At 36.4% G+C, this 25,026-nt stretch overlaps 1 protein-coding gene across 1 annotated transcript in view; it reads right to left on the bottom strand.

The window, feature by feature from the left end:
* Nucleotides 1-25,026, bottom strand: part of LOC149084844 (hexokinase-2-like) — a 59,069-nt gene that overhangs the window by 18,636 nt on the left and 15,407 nt on the right. The window contains exons 3-5 of the mRNA XM_089232579.1: nt 23,800-23,942; nt 17,965-18,040; nt 6,383-6,522 (exon numbers count right to left, since the gene is read on the bottom strand). Of these exons, the coding sequence (XP_089088705.1) occupies nt 6,383-6,522; nt 17,965-18,040; nt 23,800-23,942 (359 nt within the window). The remainder of the gene's footprint in view (nt 1-6,382; nt 6,523-17,964; nt 18,041-23,799; nt 23,943-25,026) is intronic.

The following is a 25,026-nucleotide window of genomic DNA, read 5'->3' as shown; positions in this document are numbered from 1 at the left end:
ATTTTTCAATAAGAGACAACAGTAAATGTGAATCACAATAATTGTTCATTTATTTTCATTCATTAATGATTGGCAGCATTAAATAACTCTTTCCACCAGCAAAACTCTTGGTATGAAAGTAATGATCATTCCATTTAGTCAATTTTGTTTGCACACGTAACATGCTCCATTCAGTTTTGAATAATGAATAGAAAAAAAAATGACACATCAATCTTTCTTTCAAACTGAGCACAACTCAGGTCCTATTGCTATGGGCAATTTACTACCTAGTGAGTTTTGCCGGAAGTGTAAGTGTGTGTATCTAAAAGTCTAAGGGCATATCTAGTATTGTCTGATTTTTCAGTGCTGCCATCTATATTTCAGAAGTGAAGTGTAATGACTGAATTATATTTGTACTGTTTGTAGGCCTGTTGCTCTCTATTGCAAGACTTTTTTTATCAGGGAGATCGGCTTGCATTCATTCCTCAAAGTTGGGAACCACAGAAAACCAACTTCAGTCAACCACCACTGTGGTGCCAGTGGGGGTTAGGTACATCAATCTGAAGAATGTGTTATAGAGATTTCTATAAATGTGTTTTCAGATGTACCAAAAAATGTCTGCTACTGAAATAAAAAAAAGAGATCAAGATGGTGACTTTTCTCCTCATCAATGTCTTAACACTTTCCTTGATTCAATGACATTCACTGATTCATATTAGGAATGGCATAGTGAAAATTCCTGTACCTTTGCAAAATGCCACATATTTTTTGCAAGAACAAGGCTTTTTTCTGACTTCTTGCACCAGCAAGTGCTCCCCCCCCCCCAATGACAAGAACAATAAACCCAGATGATAAATACTTAATTTTTTTATATTATATATACTACCCCTGGCAGAAAGTGTTCGTTCACCTATGAAAACACTAGCGATGCTACATTAAAAACACAAAAAACAAAAAAAATAAAAATAATAATTTTCGAGTGAAAATTTTTGTTAAAATCAATCATTTGGAATTCGGAATAAATGACAAAAATCATAAATTTATTACAATTTGACCATGATAATCAATTTATAAACTTGTAACACCCGAGAAAAAAATGTTTGATCACCTCAATTTTGAGGAAAAAGTGATCGATCACTGTTTCAAACAAATGTGCTGACTCGAATTATGCAAATTAAACTGTTTGCGTAAGAGAAAAGTAGCGAGACAGTGTATATAAAAAGTGAACCCAATGGGTTTTTATCATCACAATTTTTTCTGAAGTGTAAGAAGGCTTTCAGAAGATATGTTACTAATGATTTCAAAAAACAAATAGTTTCCATGTTCAAAGATGACGTTTCCTCAATGGGAGGTTGCAAGAATCTTCAGCTGTGCACAAAGTACGGTGTGCTGCCTTTGGATGAAATATCGGAGGACCGGCGATGTAGAAAATTTTGCCCCAATCTGGTTGCCCTCGTAATACCACAAAGAGAGATGATAGAAAAATGATCACAATTGCCAAGAAAGATCACTGTGCCACCTCGAAACAGCTGATTGCAGAGTGGGTGAAGTGCAACATTCTTGTCTGCAACCATACTGTATGCAATTGTTTGAGAGGAAATGGATTTAGGTACTGCAAATCAATACCTAAACCTCATTTAACTTGGCAGCAGAAGAGGTCTCGGATGCTATAGAGTAGAAACCATGTCCACTGGGGCATGAATGATCGGAATAAAGTCATTTTGAGTGACGAGTCAAAAATCAGCATGGGGGGACAGGAGATAGCTACAATAAATTCGTCCGGAGAAGAACAAGAGAAAAGTTTAAAGATGAGCACATTGATAAAAGAACTAAATTTCGTCGCCCATTTACCATGTGGAGTTGCATGACGACTGACGGATCTGTCTCTGGAACTGAGCATCAAATAAGACGTACATTCAACTCGTAAGTCTACATGGACATTCTTGAAATTTTTTGATTCCAAGTGTTGACAATAGGTTTGGGGGATTCGACTCACTTTACATTTCAAGATGACTTGCTATCACAGTAAAAAGTTGAGAGGTATCTATGAAGTGCTAACATTTCAATGACGGACTGGCCTGCCAAAAGATATAACCCAATCGAGACTGTGTGGTACCAGTTGAAGAAGAGAGTAGACTCCAAAAAGCCTAATAATATCATGGAGCTGAAGCAAGCAATTGGAGACTGCTGGGAAGAATTCAAAAATATGCACTTATACTGAAAATTCTTTGATTTTATGCATTTATATGTATTAATGCTAAAAAGGCCAAAATATGCAAATGCATTTGCATATAATCCGGGCTCTAGTCATTATTTTTAAATTTTTTGTTTTTCTATTGATATTTTATGAATTTTTAACCGAGTCTGTTCTTTTGTTTCCTAATTAGAATTGTAAAAAGCATTTGCTTCAAAATCAAAGTTTTTAATTCATCCAGCTTTTGGGGGGGGGGGTAGAAATTCACTCGCTGAATGTGTATTAGTTCCTGAAAAATTATGACCAGAACTATTGAAATCAGTGAATGATACGTAATATAAACTTGAAAAATATAAACATAAGATTTTTTTTATGGGATGGGGCTCCCATAATCTCCATATGGCAATATTTCAAGGTCCTAGTTCTTATAACACTTGTTTCAATCCAAAATAAATCCATATGTACAGCTGTATCATGTATTTTCACAATAGCGATCAAAAAGACTGTTCTGGTAGTTATAGGGGTCCGGAAATTATGGTAGTTCTAGTGTTAAACATAGCATTGCTAGTGTTTTCGTGGGTGAATGAACACTTTCTGCCAGGAGTATTACTATATATGTTTATTTTTTACTACCTTGAATCAGGCAGAACTACAATACAATTCCATTCCCAAAGAAAAGGGAAAAAGATCAACTTTATACACTGTTTGTTTTCCCCTGAAAATCAAATCGTGAACATAACATGGTTTCGTCCACTGCCAGTTGATTTGATTAGGTGGGAGCAGTGGCGTAGCCAGGGGGGGAGCAGAGGGAGTGATTGCTCCCCCAATCGAAATTTTGCCTACATTGGCGCCTATTTTTCTAAATGACTTTTGATCTTTAAAAAAACTTGAAAAATATTGACTTTTTCATTTTCTACCTTCATTAATAATGTGATGAGTAAGATGTGTGACTATAATGTGATGAGTAAGGAAAAAAATCTACATTTATATTTGCGCCTCTTACAGTTTCACAGTGATTGGGTTTGTACTAACCCGTAAGAGAAGAAGAAAAAAAAAAAGAGCAGGTTTTCATTACCATTTTTGACAATTGCTCTCAAGCTCTTCATCTGGAAGTATGTTCAGATCAGCCTCTGTTCCCCCACCTTTATTAAAGGGCAGAATCTTACCCGCTTCTAGCTCTAACTTTTTCTATTGCTATTGGTCGTTCTCTGTAGAGCTCCTTGAAATACCTTTCATAGGTATGAAAATATGGAGTTCACGAAATGTTCATTCTGTTTTGAAGGGCCACCAAGAGCTTTGACTAAGGAGCTTTTTGAAGAAATTAAGCACGGGAACCTATTGTGGACAGACCACTGAACCTATGAAGTAATGGCTAGGATTCAAGCTCCAAGAAGTATTGCCTTTTCTTTGGGCGCCTTATGTAGAGCTTGAGGCATAGACGGAGATAGACTTGGAAGTCTGGGTGGGGGGGGGAGCACGATGATGTCAATCCCTCTTGAAATATATACATTAGATCAGTCGACTCCACCTTTGATGCTGGGGGCAATGCTCCCCCCCCGTATCTCCGCCCATGGCTTGAGGTCCTAGAAATACCACTTTATGTATGGGGGGGGGGGGACTTGGCTAGATTCATATTCATAACGCCTAGAAATTCCCTGTTACCTGCAGGTGCCTTGGCAAGAGCTACTAGCTTGTGTATAGGGTAGTGTCAAAGACTAAGAAAAGGTGGAAAACAGATTATCATCGTTATTTGTTTCTTTATTTCCCACAACAACACATAGGTGGTCTATGCAGGGTCGTCTTACGAGCATCAAAGGGACTTTTCTAAGGCCCTTTACCTGTTCAGAAATGTCTGCCTAACAGATCACTCTGGAAAATTTTAACTGGATCTCATCTTCATGAAGTCCCTTTTGCACTTGAGGCACCTGAACCGGGGCTGGAATTGTCCATGTATTACGAAGAAAGTTTAAAAGTAACTGAAGATACATACATATACTATTTCAGAAAAACAAAAAAGTGTCCACGAAACGTTGAGTCTGCTCTTAAAAGTTTATCTAGTGTTTTTCAATTAGCACTTATCCGAGGGCTTACAATGCTTTCTAATATGAACTATGGTGTCGGGAGGTTTGGTGTCGGGGGCACCGCGGAGCATCCTGAAGGATTTTCAGAGATTCTTTGTTAAACTTCTCTGGGGAGCTGCGTACAAGCATTGATTAAAGTAACGGGGTACCGCGGATGGAAAAAGTTTGAGAACCCCTGCACTAGTCTGTACCATTCATCACTTTACATACTGTATTTCCATTCTTCTCTTATTTGTTATAAAACATATCGCATGAATTTATTTCACTAGAAATAAATATACATATACTATGCGCAATGCCTTTTTAAGTTTTTCAACTTCGAGCTAAACTCCCCTTTAAATAGTATCTCCAAAGGGAGCGGTAGATAATAAAACATAAAAAATATTTCCATCGATTCATATACCTGCCACTTTCACTTCGATTCGGAAGATGAGCAGTTGCATTACAAATACGCCTCAGAGATACTTAAATAGATTACGGACACATATGACAATTTCTGGCATGCACTAATTCGTTTGAAGTAGTTCTTTAAGTTTTTGGATTCAGGCCACCTTCTGCTTGGGCGTCTGCAATTTCGTAGTATGTGATAACCACTGCGATCGTGTGGGCATCATGATGGATTGATTCATCCCGGTTTGAGACACACTACTGGTAGAGTGGCGGTTGACTGAAGTGAGTCTTTTTTTTTTCAATTTCTAGGTACGAATGCTAGCCGATCTTTTGTTTGGAAAGCCTTCCCGCAGAAAACAGGCAGGCTTTCACCGTGGTATTTGCATAACACGAAACTTCAGACATCTGTCAGTTTTACTTCTAATATGGAAGACAGCAAACCTCTCGAACTGAAACCATGCATAACTATGACATCATATATATGTTATGGTCACGCATAATATAAGAAAGAACTTTCCGCCATGCATTAATTTGTTAGAAATTCGGTAAGAGAAATGTCTTTCTACGATTGAGTAGAAGTAGTGTACCTGTTAGGGTGACTTCCCAGTTGTTTTTTGTGTTTGCATTTGTATAAATACACAAAACATAAAATAGAATTTACATTTTTTAAATTAATTAAAAAATTAAAATACATTAATCAATTGAAAGATAATTAATTTAATTTGAAAAATAACATCAACTGAAAACAAAATAAATTTGATTTTTATAAATTGGGAAATTCAAAGTTCTTTCCACTAATGCATAATTTTAAGTTTGCGCCTTAAGCACAAACAAAAAATAGCGCCTTTCACAATTTCGCTCCCCCATGGACCAAAACCTGGCTACGCCATTGGGTGGGAGGGGTGAAAAACATGTTTGATGTTGAAACCCACTTTATAGAATCTCTGGGCTGAAATATGAGTTATATTATGTGCTCATTGCTCAAATATCAGGCTTTTAAGAAGGCATTGCTGAAATACAAAGCGTATGAGGCTAGGCAAGATATCTCGTAAATGCCAGACAAATTTAAAAGAAAGAAGAAATGCGCTGCCCCACACATAAAGAAGAGGAGAAATGTGATATATTTGTAAATTCTGCTTAGTAGCTAGCTCTCCATGAAGGGCAATGCCTCAAAAACTACTACCAGTGGTGGCTTGTGGATAAAATGTTTTGACATAAAAAATTTTTGCTACTGGTGAGCAGCTACAGTAAGCATGAATTTTGAATGTCAAATTTATACTACATCTTCACATAACTTGGGAAAATGGTAATCAATATTGTAATGCAGACATTTCAGTAGTCACTTGTAATCAGTGAAGTATATAAATCTAAGCACCAAGCTAAAATTGAGAAGAAAAAAAAAGTTCTCTCAATCAATACCAATATTTTCAAAAATAACCTGCACCTATTCAGCTTTTCAATTAATTCAGTTTCAAACTAGAAGTCATCTACAAAAAAACTTATCTCAGTTTTGGTCACTAAATTTTTTTTTGACAGACATAAGCCAGAATGACATGAATACTCTAAAAATACTTTTTGCCAATTTAAATGATCAAGATTAGTACGCATATATTTTTTTAATGAAATGGTTAGAAATCATATATAACCTTTCAAAGAATAACACGAGTTTCATCACTAAAATGATGAATCTCAATCACCAATTGGCAGACAGCTAAAATGATAAGCATGATAAACTTACACCTCTCTTTTTTATAGCTGTTGTCAACATTTCCACTGCATCTTTTCCAACAACATCTGGGCAATTGAAACTTTTAGTCCATGTTACCAAAATTCCACTGTTTATGGACTTCTGAATCATGGGAAATGAAAAACAGAATCCTAGAAAATAATCATTTATACTGTTGACTAACATGTTAAAAAATATATCATAATTAGAATTTTTCACCAATGCATAAATAAATAAATGTATATATGTATATGTTATGAATTTGCAGAAACTTTATACCGGGTGTTTCATGAAGGTCTCCTAACTTTGAAAAGAAATAACTCAGAAACAGTGAAAGATAGAAGCATGAAACCAGTGGTATGCTTATTTTAAAAAACTAATAATCTGATAAAGAAACCTCAAAATTTTAGTTACAAATTGCGCCAATAGATGGCGCTGCATGCGGCATTACAATAAGTAGGCCGTACAGTGGGTAATGCAAGCAGCCCTCGTTGCATTCGCATCAAAAGTGATTCAAAATGTGCACCTTTCACACAACACACATGAAGAATGAAACTGTCAGTGACTCTCTGTAGTGTCACCAGAAATTGACACACAAATAGCCTCCCCCAGCTTGTCGAGTGTGAAAGGATTGTTGCGGTAAACAATGTCCTTCAGTGTGCCCCACAGAAAGTAGTTGCAGGGGTAAGGTCGGGTGAATACGGAGGCCAGTCCATCTTTTCCCTTAACTGTCGAATAGTTCTCAACGCAATAACTCTATCATTGAAGTATTCATCCAAAAAGTAAAAAATGGCTTGTGTATAGTGTGGCCAAGCCCCATCTTGCATAAACCATGCCATAAATGGTCTGTCATCCAACGCTTGTTGAGTGGTGACAAATTGTTTCAAAAGCGCAATATACTGTGAGTCGTCACCAAGGGCCCAATGATGCCTTTGCAGGAGATTGCAGCCCAAACGGTAAGTTTTTAGCAATGAAGTGGTCGTGCGCGAGACAAATGTAGGTTTCCGATACACCAAAATTGCCAATTGTGTCTGTTAATGACACCATACAGATGAAAATACACCTCGTCTGTAAACCATATTTGGGTGACATCAAAACCAAAACCATCAATCATGTTGAGCATCTCGTTAGTGAAATCCTCTCCTTGTCGTTCAGCTCAAACTAGTATGGCCTGCTGTCATTGAATCTTGTATGGAAACATGAGTAATGTCTTGCTGGATGGGGTGAGTCTGGATTCAGCTGCAAGTCTGCGAACAGATTTATTCAGATGATGCTCAATAACTGCAGCAAGTGTTGTTGCATTTTCAGGTGTAACAACAGAGTGGGTGGGACCCACATTTTTGACTAACGCATTGGCCACGTTGCCTGTCAAAATTTTTTCAATAGCTAACAAATTTTTTTCCCATCTGGGCCTTTTGCAACTTGAAATCATGTTTGAAAACTTCTCCTTGTGGCAATAGGGCTGTGATTTAATTGGTGGTACTCCAACATAATAAACAGATGTTCCTCCATGGAATACATCACTTCCAGAATTTCTTTCACTATATGCTAATAGCGGTCACGTTTCAACAGCACAATCTTCGACGACTGATCGCTTTCAGCATCTGAGCTCTCTTTACAGGGATCTGTAATGCTGCCTGTGGCACCATCTATCGCGCAATTTGTAACTAAAATTTAGAGGTTTCTGTATCAGATTCTTATGGTTTTTTAATAAACAAACCATTGGTTTCGTGCTTCTATCACCGTTTCCGAGTTATTTATTTTCAAAGTTAGTGGTTCTTCGTGAAACACCCGGGACCACGAAAATCTTTGTAGAGGAAGTTTGGGTATGATGAAATAGTTGACAAATATGGAGAGAATACAGGGTTATTCATTCTTCAGGTATGGCCGGCAAGTGTAACAGTGATAGACTGCTTCAGAATGGTTCTCTGATGCTCTACAGCAATGTTTCCAAACCTGCAGGGTCTGTGAGCACTTTGTAAGGGGGCCCACAGGATAATTTTCATCTACTACCATGAATGACCCATTTTGCACTATGAAATTGGAATTTAATTTTTATGATAAGCAAATTAAAAAAAAAATACATTTTGCATTTTATGGGAGCATGGTGGAGAAATTGACCTTCTAACAATAGAGGGGAGTCCACAGAGCATTGATATCTACTACAAGGGGTCTGCAGAATATTGACCTCCACAACAGGAGATCTGCGATATTTGTATTGGTTAAAAATTTCTTTGATTATATATTACCCTCCCACAGTGACATTTTTTTAATTATATGAAATGATGTCGCTCACCACTTGTTGATGCAAGATATACAGAAAACTGGATGTTGTGAAGATATTTATTGTTTGAGATGTTGATTTTTTAAGGAAGGAAAAAAAAACTCATCTCCCGGTAGAGGCACAGAGATGATTTTTTTCCTTCCTTAAAAAATAAACATCTCAAATAGTAAATATCTTTACAACATCCAGTTTTCTGTATATCTCTCTCTTGCATTTTTTTATTTATCTTTAATAAAAGAAAAGTGTCTTCATTTTTTGGAAATAAATATTAATCCTAAGTAGTAAAGTTTTGTTATCACACTGGAATCTTGTTTTAAAAAAAGAAGTTGAATCTAGGTTGGCAGATAATATTGGCCCTGACTCAAAATCATTTTTCAAATAGTTCAATAATGAATGCAAGGGGCAGTTGGCTTCCTCTCCATAGAAGGATCTTAGGTAAAGAGCGATGTATTCATATGTAGTGCTTTTGTCACTTTTTAGAGTTAGTTTTAATAGAGAAGGTGATATCCAAAGTATGGGTCTGTCATGGGGTGATAAAGTCCTCAATGATATTCAAGTGGATGATGTGGAGATTCTAAAACTTCTGAAAAATGTATGTGCAAGCAAAGCACCGCAACCACATGATCTCTATCCTAGGGTCCTCAGGTAATGTTCTAATGAATTGTTGGGGCCAGTCGCACAGATTTACAGGAATAGTGTAGCTGAGGGTATAGTCCCAAGGGATTGGAAGCTTGCTAATGTTGTTTTGATATTTAAAAAGGGTAGTAAAAAAGCTGTGTTCAATTATCGCCTAGTGAGTTTGACAAGCTCGCTCTCGAAAATTCTGAATATTATTATCAAAAGGCAATTAGTTAAGTGAATAGGAGAGAATAACATGTTGTGAGAAAACCATCATGGGTTCAGAAATGGGATATCATGTGTAACCAACTTCTTTAGCTTCTATGACATATGACTAAGACTTTGGGATAAGGCAAAAAGCATAGACATAGTTTATCTTTATTTCCAGAAGGCATTTGATCAGATCTAATATTGTAAACTCTTGAAGAGTGACCCCAATATCAATAGATGTGAAGTTAATGGGGTTAGTCTGGGGCCCTATCATCCCCTCATGCTTATAAAAGGATATCCGAGAGAAACTGACGTCTAGCGATCGTGATTACTATAGGTGTCCACTCTGACAGCGCTTGAGCATTAGAGACAAATAGATGTTTCAGAATTGATATAGTTAATTACAAACAGTTAGCATCAACTGTGGAGCTGTTGGTTGGATGACGACACAGAATAGAAAGCAACCAAACAGTTCATGGTTCGAATCCCCCCCAATCACTCTATTTTTCTCCCTCTCTTTCTGTACATCTTCGGATAATTCTTTGGGTTTTCCTCCGAATACACTGAGGGAAACTATGCTTGTTCAAGAAATGGAAGGAACCACTGACTGAGATTCGGATTATGGTATTTTACATTAGCGATAGCGTTCCGTTTGTGAAAAATTCATGTTTTTATTTATTTTTGAGAAAAATGATTACAATACAATCACAAAACCGCAAATACTTTTATATTACTATGTGAAAAGTTATAAAACGTGTGTGGGGCGGTTGGCTGATACACCACCCACTGCAGCAAATGCATCTTGATCCAACACACCTAAGGAAATTTCAGGACGTTTAACCTTTTACCGCCCGAATTCAGATTTGGATTGATTTTTTCAATTTTTCCGTTTCCTTTCCCCTTCGGATACTTCAGTTTAGTCAAAAAATTCATGAAAAAAAATATTTCTGTATGTTTCATGGATTTGCTTATGTCCATAGCATGTGTTGAAATTATTGAAACTTTTTGGCTTTGTAAATTGAGTTTGGAATCTCACAAGTTCAGGAAAAAAAATCTAGTGATTTCATGAACAAAATATATTTTTTTCTACTCAATAACAGCTTTCAGTGCAAGTTAATAATAAATAAATAAATATAATCGTTCAAAAAATTGAAGATGCAAGGTAAAACAGGAAAAAAAGTTACGATAAAACTCAGGATTCGATCCATGAACCTTTTGGTTGTGCGTCGTCATCATGCCAATTGCCCCACAATTGATGCTAGTCGTTTGTAATTAAATATATAAATTCTTGAACATCTATTTTTCTCTCATGCACTCTCAGAATGGACACCTACAGTAATCGCGAGCGCTAGACATCAGTTTCTCTCTGATATCCTTTTATAAGCATGGGGGGGGGGGGGGAGAGGATGATAGAGCCCCTGTAATCCAAGCTATAGGGATATGCTTCAGATAAACTTGAATATGATTGCAGCATGGGCCAATGAATGGAACATGACCATTAGTGTTGACAAATGCATAGTCGCTCATTTTTGTTCGAACAACCCTTGTTTCACTTACGATTTTGTCTTACCATCCAAGATACAACTAGGATCTCAGATTAGGGAATTCTCATTGATGAGTGGCTTAAGTTTTCTGAACATTGTTCAGCGGTGGTCAGAAAATGGTACAGAATGTTCAGTTTCATTCTTAAAAAGGTTTCTTTGCGTTCTCCTAAAGGGTATTATTCAGACATTATTGGGTATGATTCAGACATAAGCCCCATTTACATGCACAATATTGTGGTAGCATTGGGAGTGCTGGCACTTGCTTGACGACTTTTTTTCATTGTAGGGAAAGATATAGGGAGCAGGAATATCCCCTTCTTCGTTTGGGATACTTGAGGGGTGTAACTTCCTTTCCTATATTTTGCAAGGCAGGGAAATTGAATTTGCAGACCCACATGATGTTTGATGACATCTGTAAAGTGGGGTTAAATACAAATACAACACCACAACAAGCAAAATGCCCAACGAGGTGGTTGAGAAAAAGTTGCCCAAACAAATATGGATGGCATATACTTCAAAATTACAGCAACCCTAATTAATAAAAAAAACAATTAATAAACTAGAAACAGCATATATACATAATAAAATATTATACGATGCCCATAAAGAATACTTATGGTTGTGTTATTCCAAGTATGGATAGCTTCTCGATCTACCCCAACATGCTCATCATATTCCTTTTTAAACATGTCAATTGTGTTAGAATTTACAAGTTCCAGGAATAAGCTATTCCTGGTTGTTTATTAACAACCCTATTACAGAAAACTCCCTCAGGCACCATAACCTCGAATTGTCCCTTACCAATCAATATTCATGTCCCTTTGTAAAAGCGGTCGATTGACAGTGTAACAATAATTCATGGTCCATCCTATCCATTGCATTAAAAATTTTGAACACTTCGATCATGTCTCCCCGACACCTGTGTTCATCCAATGTGAACATATTCAAAAGAAGAAGTCTCTCTTCAAAATTTAAGCCCTGTGTGCCAATAAGAACACGCGTAGCTCTTCTTCGCACCCCTTCAATCAAGTCTATGTCCTTACAGCATACTCCAGTCCAGGACAAACTAAGCTTCGGAAAAGCGGAAGAATGACTTTAGGAGAACGCGAAACCTTTTTGAAAATGAGCCCAAGCATTCTATTCGCTTTTTTGACAACCGCTGAACAATGTTCAGAAAACCTGAGCTGCTCGTCAATAATTCCCAATTCGGTTACCCTAGTTGCAACCGGGATAGTGACACAATTCAATTTGTAAGAGAAACATGGGTTGTTCAAGCTAAAATGAGTGACCATGCACTTGTCAACGCTAACCTTCATGCTCCATTCATTTTGTAACGTATCGGGATCCGATCCCTCTACGTTAATGGTGATCTTGTCGTTATGTGGGAAATTCCTTCTTATTTTAGACCCCAGGGACCTCTCAGTTACCGGAAACCACCCGAGGACCCACTGGCGAACCGGTAAGGGCCAGAGTGTTCGATTAGTTCGGCAGTCGGCGGGTGGGGTCTTTCGGCTGTCGAACGAGAACGGGCCAGAGGTCGGGCTACTGATGTCCCACATAAATTAATTTCCCTCATGACGACGATGCCGCTATTTTCGTGGAGGGGTTTGATCCAATATATGTATAGTTGGGCGAGGCTTAGCCCAGTTTAAATTATTTTTATCGAAGAACTTCCCGGGGGAGTTGTTGCAAGTCTCGTTGTGCGGATACGAAAATATAGTGTTGTACTCACTTATTTTCGGCGGGGGGCTGCAGACCTCCGTCGGAACAATTCATTTCATATTGTTATGTTAGTAATGTTTACATAGTCGGGAGAGTCTGATCAGCTCTCCGGATTATGTCATGTTGCCAGATTCCAATGTAATTAAATTGTAATGTTTATAATAGTGACGCTTGAATATGCAAATTCGATAAATTTGTTGAGGCGAAAAGGTCATGCGAGGACATGTGGTCCCAAACTTCTTGTAAAAGGGGAGTATAAATTCCTCCCTCTTTGTCTCTCACATCGTGTTCGTCTAATCTTGTTCTGTTCAACTGAAGCCCTCTAGTAGGACGGTTCACCGTCTTACTACCGTATCTATTGGCCTTAGGCTGAATTGTTAAAATGCAATAATCTACATTATTTGAATCCGTTTTCCGGCAGGTCCGGAATCAAAATATAAAACAATCTTCACAGTCAAAGTTCTTCATTGCTGATCGAGGTGGTCCGGCCCTCAACCGAGAGGCCCCCGGAGCTGATCAAGGTGGTTCGGCCCTCAACCGAGAGGCCCCTGGAGCTGATCAAGGTGGTTCGGCCCTCAACCAAGAGGCCCCCAGGAACTGATCAAGGTGTTCCGGTTCTCAACTGAGAAAACTCCTCTGGTATTTACGGAAAAGCTAACAACATCGGATGTCCGATCACTGCACAAGTTGACTGTTGTTGATCATCAATTGGTGAGCCAGTATCTTTACTGCTAACGTCAAATAGAGGGCTCCAAGATATACTAATCCATTGTTAAAATTAACTAACCCATATAATTGAATAAATAATAATATTTCATGCGAAAGTTTGTTTCTAATCATTTTCCACTTGTCGTTTGCCACTTTATTGCTGGATATTTCGAACCGGGCAAGCAACTCCCATAAGGGACGTTGCAATTTGCCCATGTTCCAATCCTGTTCAAGTTGGTCTGGAGCAACTCTCCCTATCGCTTTACCTTCCCGACTACCCCCATTAGCTTCGCGTCACATGCGAATTTGCTAACAATCCCATCGATACTCCGATCAAGTTTATCGATAAAAAGTGAAAAAGTATGGGGCCAAAGACACTTCCTTGAGGGACTCCACTTGTGACGCCTGTCCAATTACAGAATTCCCCGTTCACCACAACTCATTGCAACCTATCTCTTAACCACGATTCTATCCAATTCAGCAAGTTGCCCCCAATTCCCAATCTCATGGAAAAACGCCTCTAGAGTTGGACCACGTTGGACCCGATCGAATGCCTTCTGGAAATCAAGGTAAACATCTACATTTTTGACCTTACCCAAAGCCTTAGTCACTTGATCATAGAAGCAAAGGAGGTTAGTCACATATGACTTTCCCTTCCTTAACCCATGCTGATTGTCCAACAACACATTATTCTCCTCTATCCACTTCACCAATTGCTTTTTGATAATAACTTCCAAAATTTTTGAGAGGGAGCCCATCAAACTAACTGGACGATAATTGGACACAGCTTCTCTACTACCCTTTTTAAATATTGGAACAACATTAGCAAGCTTCCAATTCCTTGGGATGATACCCTCATCAACACTACTCCTGTAGATCTGTGTGACTGGCCCCAAAAATTCATTAGCACATTCCTTAGGACCCTGGGATAAATATCATCTGGTGCTTTGCTTGCGCATAAATTTTTTAGAAGATTTAGGACCTCCACGTCTTCCACTTGAATATTGTTGAGAATTTTATCACCCCCCACGCAACACCCGTACATTGAGTAGAATTTTCTCTATTAAAAATCGACGGGAAAAAGTCATTGAAAGCACTACGCATGCCTACATTGCTTGCTACCCTAGACCCTCCTATCCTGAGGGGGGCCAACTGTCCCCTTGCATCCATTATTGACGTACCTAAAAATGATTTTGGGCCAGAGCCAATGTTATCTGCCAACCTAGATTCAACTTTTTTTTTACTATCCCTTATTGCTTTCTTCAATGCTCTTCTTTTATCAGTAAACAATGACAGATCATTTCGTCCACTTTCATACTCTCTGAATGCTCATTTCTTTTCAAGATAAAGGTTACACAAGCTATCCATGAACCAATGTACAAACACGCTTTTTCGAACAAAGGGTATGACGTTGTGCAAAACAGAGGACAGGTTCGTACTAAATTTTTCCCACTGACTTATCACGCAAACTGATTTCAACTGGTCTTTGAAAACTTCCGCTAACCATTCTCTCAAATCATCAAAGTTAGTTCTCTGAAAACAAGGAACTAGTCTTTTGTTATCAACCTTTACCCGAAGAAAAGTTCAAGAAAATACTAACGACATGATGTGATGACTGGAAGGAAACACGTCCTTCACCAAAACATGTTCAACAAGATTCTCGGAACTAATGAGAACTAAATCCAAAATAGCAGTACCCTTAGTGGCTTCTGATATATGCTGGTACAAAAAGTTATCGAGCACCAACTGAAGAAAGTCCCTTTCATATTGATCTCTAGCTGAAAGATTCTCCCAATCTACACCTGGGTAATTGAAAAATCCCCTAGTATTACAACCCTCTTACGCTTACATATGTAGGAAATTTCATCATGAAGCTTGGCGATGTAGTTTGGCTCCCTATTAGGTGAATAACAAACCCCTACAATAAGTTCGTGATGCCCCACCCATATAGCTCAACCCATATAGTTTCGATAACACTTCTCTGCACGTTACACTCTCTAGCCTTCCAACATGATTTCACATATATTAAGATTCCTCCCCATTTCCTATTCAACCAATTTTTGGTAGTACCCATTAAAATGCCCAAGGCCGTCTTAAGAGCATCATAGGCCCCTGGGCCAAGTGACTTTTCTGAGACCCTACCTAGTAAATTCTAGAAAATTTCAACTGAATTTCGTTTTTGTGAGGCCCCTCTTCTCTTGAGGTTCCCGGACCATGCCCGGTAGGCCCATGCATTAAGGCAGCACTGAAAGTACAGGTCCATGTAAATAAGTTGTGGTGAAAAAACTAGAAACCTCAAGTTTCAACTCATTTCAAACGCACTTCCTGTATGTCCCATGTAATGTGGGTATTCCAGCGGAGGAGCTGAAAGTTGCAAATCTTCCTACAGGACCCAAGTGCATATGCAAGAGGAACAGAGGTTTGTTGTATTGTATATTCATAAAATATTGTTGGGTGAGGGGGCAGCTGAAATAGTCTGAACATCTATGTTCAAGTGCCTATGTGCATGTTGAAAGTACAATGTGTTCCCTCTGATTTCCTTTAACCTGTGTGGACCTGATTTTCTGTGCAGGCAAAGCAATGTCATATTCAACAATGGTAAATTTTGGAATTTTGTGTGTACAGAATGACTTTCACTGCTGTTGTGCACGTATATAGCAGGCAAAGGAAAATTGGTTGAAAGTGCTCTTTACAATTTATTTTGGTTTTACAAATTATATTTATGGTGTATATGTGGATTATGAAAAAAGTATATCAATATTTTTAGTTTTAACAGATGAAAAAGGGGAAAAATGTGGCCTATCAAAAGAGATTTAAATTCACATCTGATTACAGGGAGTTCAATCAATCTACTACAATTTTTTTTAACCCTTTATCTGCTAGAGATGGAATGAATATTCGGTTACTATTCAGCCCTTTTGCCAATTATTTGGTTCACAGAATGTTGCTTAGGTATTTGGCTGTATCTGTATAAATCTAAGTACATCAAACTTATTTTAAAAAGTTATATTAATTGGAATTTTTCACATAAATTTAAAATTTACTGATTATATTTTATTGTGTGGTGTGTATCTCCTCCATGAGGTTACGTCAGTATGAATTTCTAGGATAGGGAAAATATGAAACTGAAAATAGTATCCTACAGCAATAAGGTGAATGCGAGAATGAATTACAGAAGCTCACTACTGAAGGATGCATCTAGACAAGATACTGCAATACCTCAGCTAATCAACATCTCAGCCTACAAATTTTTAGAATTAAAAAAAAACTTACATTTTTAAATAGATAACAAAAATGTTTTTTTTCAAATGTTTTTCAGACTCGGCTAATAAACATTTTAGTTCTCATAAAACAGCTGCATCATAAGCTAAATTTTTATGCCAATTGAAATGAATCCAATGAGTAACTGTCACTTGAACCCTAGATTAATATTTTTTCATCTTGGAAGCGCTTTCTAGATACCCTTCTCTTTCAGAAAGATTTTGAGCCATTTGATGTATAATGAATGCTTCTAAAAAAGCTTTAGACTTGAATGGTTTCAGTGCATACTGCAATTCTTAATACCAAACTGAACAATCTAGAAACTTATTTTTTCCATCTGCATGTGTTAGAGAGAGAAACGAGCTGACTTTGTATTATAGTCACCACCTCTCACACACCTTTTTTTTTTTTCACCATCTCTCATTCACCTGACTGAATAGTGTAAAAAAAATATGTTCAGTACATCTTCCTTTAAATTTTCCTTCATCAAATTGTGACAGTGTTTATCTCAGCCTTTGGTCAGTATTAGTCTTTTATAGTGCTTCTTAGTGTTTTATGAAAGTTGCTTTTTAATTTTCGGCACTTCCTAGAACGAGTTAATCAATATTTTCCACAGAAACTCATAAAAAATCAGATTTTAACAAATGAATTTGATTCTGGAACAAATTATTCTAATATTAGATAAAATATCACTGTACTGAACTACCGAAAAGGGCAAAAGGGAAAAAGAACATCTAAAGAGGAAAACAAGAAAATGAATCATAAATTTCATGATGTGGTTCCTAGTAAATAATGGTAAAACATTTTCTTTATTAGATGCAAAATTGTAATAAGCGTTAAAAAAATTGATTATTTATAATACAATATTAACACATAGTTAAATTTGATTGTCTCAGTATCATGACAATAAAAATCTTTCAATTGCGTAATTATAATTCAATTTCAATAAAAATTTTAAATAATTTTATTTTAAATTAAAAACACCAATTTTATTTATAACTAATGAATTTTAAAAAAAATTATATTTGGCCACCAAATATTCAGGGTATTTGGCCAAAACACTAATCAAATATTTGATATTCCACTATTTGGCCAGATCATTATTCTTCTGTCACATTATAAAAAGTAGAATAAGAAGAAAATGATAAGTAATTATTATGTATAAATTATTTGGTAGGTCATTTTAATTCTAATTAAGGACAAAACATAAAAAAAATTCAAACAGTTAGTTACAAAACAAAACTCACCAAGAGGAAGTTTTCTGCCAAGTAAATGATTAGTTTTCATAAAATCAAATATGCATGCAGCCAAAAAATCAAAAAGCTAGGGATAAGAATAGGAAATAAAAGAAAAGAAACATCTCAAAAAACGTTTTATCAGATAAAAAGAAAGCATGATGTTACTTGCGCTTTTATAATTACACAAAATATTTTTATGCAGGATTTGAGTTTAATTTTTCTCATTTTACTTTAATCTTTTGCCTGAGGGAACAGTTAGAGAAATGCTTCTCTCACTGCAGGAGCAAAGAACAAACAAAAAACCCCTTTTTTGAAGTTTTCATTCATGAAAGACAGATGACATTCTAACTCAGACATTCAAAATTTAATAGAATAAAAACAAAGGGGTAATACAAAAATAAAATCTGGGTTCTAACCCACAATCACAGACACACTAGTGATTGGAGGCAGACATTCTACCACTACACCCAACCTGTACAGTACAAGCAAACCTGTTAGAGAATAGAGAAATAATAATAAAAAACATAAATGTGCCATCTATACATCATTTAAAGAACTCTCGAATCTCAAATCTCAACACACTTATTTTAATCACACAAATCAAGTCTTATCTGTTGAAAACTTCAGGTAATAAGAATTAAAGCGATTTCCTATAATAAAACTGTGGCTTTAAAAGCTAAGCTTTTAAGCACTTGCTGCTTATGTATTTAATAATCTTTTTTTCTCATTGCCCCTTTCTCAAAATCATCTTTATTTCTCAGTTTGTCAGCCTTAATGAGTTCTTGTTTAGGATGTTTGCATGCTACTTCTACTTCATCTATTTACCTTAAGCCGTGTTCAATGTTGAACACTGCTTCCAATTCAATGTTGGAAGGACACAGATGTGCTGCATTTATGAAAAAAAAAAGACATTAGTGAGAAGAAGCAAGAAAGAACAATGCTTTGAAAACAAAGACTAGATGAAGCTGTTTAAAACCAGCCTAATATCACAATAATCAATTTTGTTTCTAAAGATTTAAAATACAGTACAGTCAAGTGTCCATACTCATGACAATTTTGAACTTCTGCATTGGAAAATCAACCCCCCCTCACTGAAAAGATCAAATTAAAAAAAATACACACATATTCTGAAGAGTGCCTAGACTCTTTGTACTTATAATTTGAAAATTTTAAGAGTCCATTTAGTGCCTAAAAAAAAAAAACAAGTAGCTTCAAGTTAGGCACGGATATCCTAACTTAAGATAGTATAGTTTTTGTGTTGTTTCATGTTCAAGTGCCTTAGTATGTTCAACTTGGGATGGCTTAAATCTTAAAAAAAGTCCTAAGACAATACCAGACTAAAAACAGTTCAGAAATCACTCTATTCATCTATAACAACGTCACAACCTTAATGATAAAATCACAAAGTTTTCTGGTAAAAAAATATCACATAACAGCACACATTCAAAAAAGGAACAAATGAACTTAGGGAGTAGAAAACTTAAAAAAGTAGAAAAACTTAAACAAATTTGAAAAACGATAATGTGTATAGTCTTTGGCAAACACGAACGAACAAAGAACAAAACACTGAAATGCTTGAAAAGCTATAGAACAAAAGTGTAGCAATCTCGGTGGGCACTAAGAGGTTTCACAATTTTCTTTATCTCATTTATTGAAACTTCATCAATGTCATTAACATCAGGAAATGAGAACACATCTGTTTTAGCCATGTACGTTCTCAGAAAACATCAGTGGACAGACCCCCAACTGGCTATATTTACTTATACTAAAATCATGATTTTTTCCCCCTTCAACTTCCTAAAAAATTATCCACAACAGTTGAAAAACAAATAAATTAAACAAGAAATTAGAACATTAAATTAGATAGGAAACTCCAGGGTTAGTTGGTAAAAGTTTGAATAATCCAAAATTTGAATTAACTATGTTCAAATTAACCAAGTTCCACTCAACTGTATATGTTTGTATAAATAGAGGTATATATAATATATGCAACATACTTTATGTGTGGGCAAAAAGTCTGTAAAAACATTAAAAATTCATGAAAACCAGAAAAATAACCGAAATAAAAAATGGTTTGCAGGATTAGCATCGCTAGGTTATGGGAATTTTTTAAGACAGGAAAAAAAAAACCCTAAAAAAACAGCCAATAGATAGTGCTGGTATGAGCTACTTCGGTGGAAATATGCAAATGAGACGGTTTTAAGAACTTGTGCTCCTAATCCACAAACAGTTCATCGCTGTGAACCGTGTATGTGAACAAGGATGCTGAGTGTGAAGGATAAAGCTCTGTTGGTGAAGTTGTTTTACATGAACCAGGAATCAACGACCATTGCCTTACGTAAGTTCTGAGTTCAGAAGAATGCAAGGACTGGAAAAGGGTCTTTAACAGCAACAGGCCTCATAAAGCTTGTTTAGCGGTTTGAGGAAACTGGAACGATGGAGGATCGTGTAAGAGAGCCAGACGACCATGTTTAATGAAGGCACATTCACCGCATGTTGCAGCAGAAATGGAAGAACAAGCATCTGAATCAGCTGCAGGGACCAGCTGTGCTTGTGAAGCCGCATCTGGGCGGCGTCTAATCCACGTGAGTACACGCAGAAACCATTGTATTCTCCAAAAGTGACAGTGTGGCGTGGGTTCACAGGTTCGTTCATTATAGGACCCTTCTTCTTTGAAATTCAGTTCCCAGTGAATAGGTGGAAAATGACTACGGTGAATGAGCAGCATTATCTAATGCTTCTGCGCGAGAAGGTCATGCCATGTTTGCATGAAAGAGATGCACTGTCTACCGTCACGTTTATGCAAAATGAAGCAACTAGTCACACTGATACTCTGGTCAAGGCATTCCTGATACAGATGTCCGGGGAATACAAAATCATTAGCATGCATTGCAGGTAACCATGTCTCCTCCTCAGTCTCCAGATTTGACATCAACAGCCTTCTGGTTATGAGGATATTTGAAATCCTGGGTGTATCGATCCAGTTCATCCAAACTGTCGAAACTGAAAGATGCGATCCACAGAGAAGTGTCATGTATACATCTGGATCTGCTGCACTCTGCCATTGCTGGATTTGTGACTCACCTGCAACGTGTTATCTCCTGTGGTGGTGTCCATATGGAACACATACTGCTGTAATAAACGATTTGGAGACATTCTGTTTGTTATTTGCGCATCTTTTCTTTGACTTGTGTATCTCAGTGTCACCTATCGGCTGTTTTTTAAGGTTTTATCCTGTCTTAAAAAATTCTGTGACCTAACAATGCTAACCCTGCAAACCGTTTTTTTATTTCGATTATTTTTCCAGTTTTTATGAATTTTTAAAGTTTCAATGTGTGGACCTTTTGCCAACCCTGTACATAGGATGATTCAGAAAAGATGGGAAAAACTTGAGGTGATAGTACACCCTAATACAAACAATTGTCATCAAAGAATGCATAGTCTAAAATTAAACGCAAATGCGCTAGCACGCTTTGAAACTACCGTTCCACAAACGTTAAAACGGCATTCCAGTCTAAATGTATCGAGAGAACACCATGCATGCAAATGCGGAAGAAGAAACCATATGCAAATCTGCATCACAGTGAATGAAAGGCACGGACGCCAGCCCTGTGAAGTTATTCCAGCGTGCAACTGTTCTAACAGCTGCAACGTATGGGATAATGACACATTTTAGTAATACCGAGTCTGCGCCTTTTATTCACTGTGATGCAGATTTGCATACAGTTTCTTCTTTTTCCCCAGGTTAAATTTGCATGCATGGTGTTCTTTTTCTCTCAATAAATTTCAACAGGAATGCTGTTTTAACGTTTGTGGGGTGGCCATTTTGAAATGGGCTAGCGCATTTGCGTTTCATGCATTGTTTGATGACAATTGTTTGTATTGGTGTGTACTGGCACCTCTTCTTTCCCCATCTTTCCTGAATCACCCTGTATAGGAAGGTTAGGTGATATGGAATGCCATTTTTATCTTTTGGATTATTCCAATTCAAAACATGATAGAAACATGTATTTATATAAACTTTGGATTCTTGTCATAGCATTGACAAGGGAATTGTGTTTAAAAATGAATGTTAATTTAAAAAAAATCTTTTTGAGGGAGTAATATGAAATAGGTAACAAGGGACTCAAAATGGAGACGACTAATTCAAACTGATCAAAAACAAGATTTAATGAGTTTATAATAATGAAAATTAAAACGTCACCTTTCTTGCAGTTGATGTTACAGTATCACAGTCACGAGAGTCACAGATGCAATCTTTCTTCTCTGCTCTAAAACTGTCAAGATGGACCCACAGAGAACTGGACACACATTACTCCCAGACTGCCCCTCTTCTATCTCCCTAAACTTCTCATCGTGAAGATATACAGTATTCTAGCCCAAATGATGATAATTAAAATATCTCATATAACCCAACACATAATCTTTAAAGAAATAGAAATGAGCAGGGAGAGAGTGCACAATAAAATGCAAAACACTTGTGATGTACATTGTGCTTAATTTCAAATTATTTGGCTCTATTCCAATAATTAATAAACACCTTTGAAAACTAATAAGTAAATTTCTGGAAGTAGAAAACAAATTTTCTCATACAGCAGCTGAGCTGTGATGATAATGACAGCAGAGCGACACTAACTCTATAGTACCATGGTGGCATTTTGAAGTAGTTTATCAATGTTCCATTTGGGGGCGATACCTGAAAGAAAACCTAGTATTCCATATTATCTGACTATTCCATAATACCCACACTTGCTACTTCTATACTCAAACAGTAGGATGACCATAAGATCTATATTTTATGTGATCGATTTATTAAACTATTTAAAAGGGAATAAGAGATATTATACACAGTAAACCCTGCTTATTAAAATAGATAATATTATCTGGGAATTGTAGTAACTTTCACAAAGTAGGGAATGAACCAATATCATAACATGGAACAAAATTTGTTTATTGTTATTAGGACTTAGGTTTATGTTACCATTATTTTTGTCGAAAGTTTTTTCTTTTTGCATATTTTGAAGCTATGATTAAACCAGACTAATTTTTTCCTACAAGTTATCATTATCAACCTGCAAGACTATGTAGGAGGTCAGAAGTTGCCCCCTCATGTCCATACTCTCAGTTCCCAATGTCTTAATCAGGCAAGTAATAGCTGCTATAACTCATGTATGAGTTGCTCTGCTTTGCAATAGCTTTTTCATAGTGAAGGCATATGTAAAATTAAAAGTATCTTTTTTTGGTCCATGGTCAGTTTCTTTCAACTGACCACATTCACAGTTCCTCAGCCAGAAGACTTTCTCAAGTGATCTATACAAATACAAAAGCCACAACAGACAATATTCCCAATGAGGTGGCTGAAAAAAGATGCAGATAAAAAACATGGATGTCGAATATATATCTAAAACTATGGGAACGTATACATATACCGTACATTTAAAAAAGTATCATAATTCATAATGTACATTACACAGTCCCATTCTAACTTCTCACAACTTGAGAATAAATAAATAAAAAGACTTTGGCTTAAAGGAAAGAAATCCTATTTTAACAAAATGAAAAAAAAAAAAAACCAGCATGATTTAACATTTTGAAACCAGTTATGTGGAAAGAAAAACAAAAGTGTCCCATTTCCATATGTCTTGCTCGACAAAATGGAGACACATGTTCATCATACTTAAAATAGGAATTTAATTCTGATAGTTATAAAATCATTTATTATTGTCAGAAACTCAGAGTCCGATGTGATCACATTAAAAAGCATGCACTGTATTTCTAAAAAAGTTATTTCAAAGCAATATAAAATAAGTATATATCTTATAGCTTAAACTTATTAATACATACAGGTATTCCTTGTCCAATTCGAAGGTTTTCTGGAACTGTATAGTATTTCACTGATTCTTCTGGCTCAGACCCAGGCTTCAATTTCAGCAAAATTACACGAAAATTTGTTCCACCTAAATCTAAAGCTAAAAACTCTCCTTCTTCTGTAAATAAATATTAATGATTAATAAATGTTTGACATACATAACACTATAAATTATTAGAAATATTAAGACAAATATAATATTTAGAACTGAAAGAAAAAGAAAAATCTTGGTAGGCAACCAAAAAAGAACAATTAAACTTTTTTTTTCTATAGAAAAAAATGACAGATAAATACAAGGCTACAACAGGCACAATGCCCACTGAGGTGGCTGAAAAAAAGATGCCAATAACAGCGGCAGCTCATGGTCGGATATTTTGGGGGCGCAGATTTCCAAAAATATACCGCCATCTATAGTGATGATATGTAGTCAAGGTACACGCAAAGCCATAACTAGGATTTTTGCTGCCCCCAACAATTTCAAATTGATAATTTTATATAATGGTGTTCTTTGTTTCCCCCTAAATTTTTCCACCCGGGGCAATTGCCCTCTCTGTCCCCCTCTAGTTCCAGCCCTGAACACTTGCACTATTTACAATTAGTAAATTATTGCACTACATTGGAAACTTTAATTTTTGTTTATCAAATTATTTTTCACGTTATCTGTATATCTATGCAGTACAAAAATAATAATGCTCTATCAACGCAATATTTATGTAAATAGTTTGCGCCGTGAGCTTAAGCGATGTCTTAACAATGTTGAAAATAGTTGTCATTGGTAGTTTTTTCAAATTGTGAAAATTCATACTCTTCTTCCAATATCAGAGGTCTGCACCCAACTAAAATTTGGGCTCATTTTTCGGACCCTTCACAAAATTCTGGATCTAAAAAATGGACTCTTTATAAAATTCTGGATCTAAAAAATGGACTCTTTATAAAATTCTGGATCTAAAAAATGGACTCTTTATAAAATTCCAGATCTGAAAAACGGACCCTTCACAAAATAAAAATTAATGAAACCATAAATTTGTAATTTCATTTCTTTTATGTAGATTAACTAGATAACTTTGATTCCCGCAAAATTACTTATTTGGGCGGGGTGCATGTGTAGTGTAGTAGTAGGTAGGGCCTCCAAAAAATGGCTCGGGGATCCATGATGTTCTTAAGTCAGCCACCTCGTTGGGCAATTTGCCTGTTGTGGCATT

Source organism: Pholcus phalangioides, unplaced genomic scaffold (genome assembly GCF_987345545.1).
Source record: "Pholcus phalangioides strain wild (caught in Gottingen) unplaced genomic scaffold, Ppha-v1.0 ptg000007l_1, whole genome shotgun sequence".
In the NCBI taxonomy this organism is placed as follows: Eukaryota; Metazoa; Arthropoda; class Arachnida; order Araneae; family Pholcidae; genus Pholcus; species Pholcus phalangioides.
The sequence above is the reverse complement of the archived record's forward strand: the minus strand, read 5'-3'. Positions and strand labels throughout refer to the sequence as shown.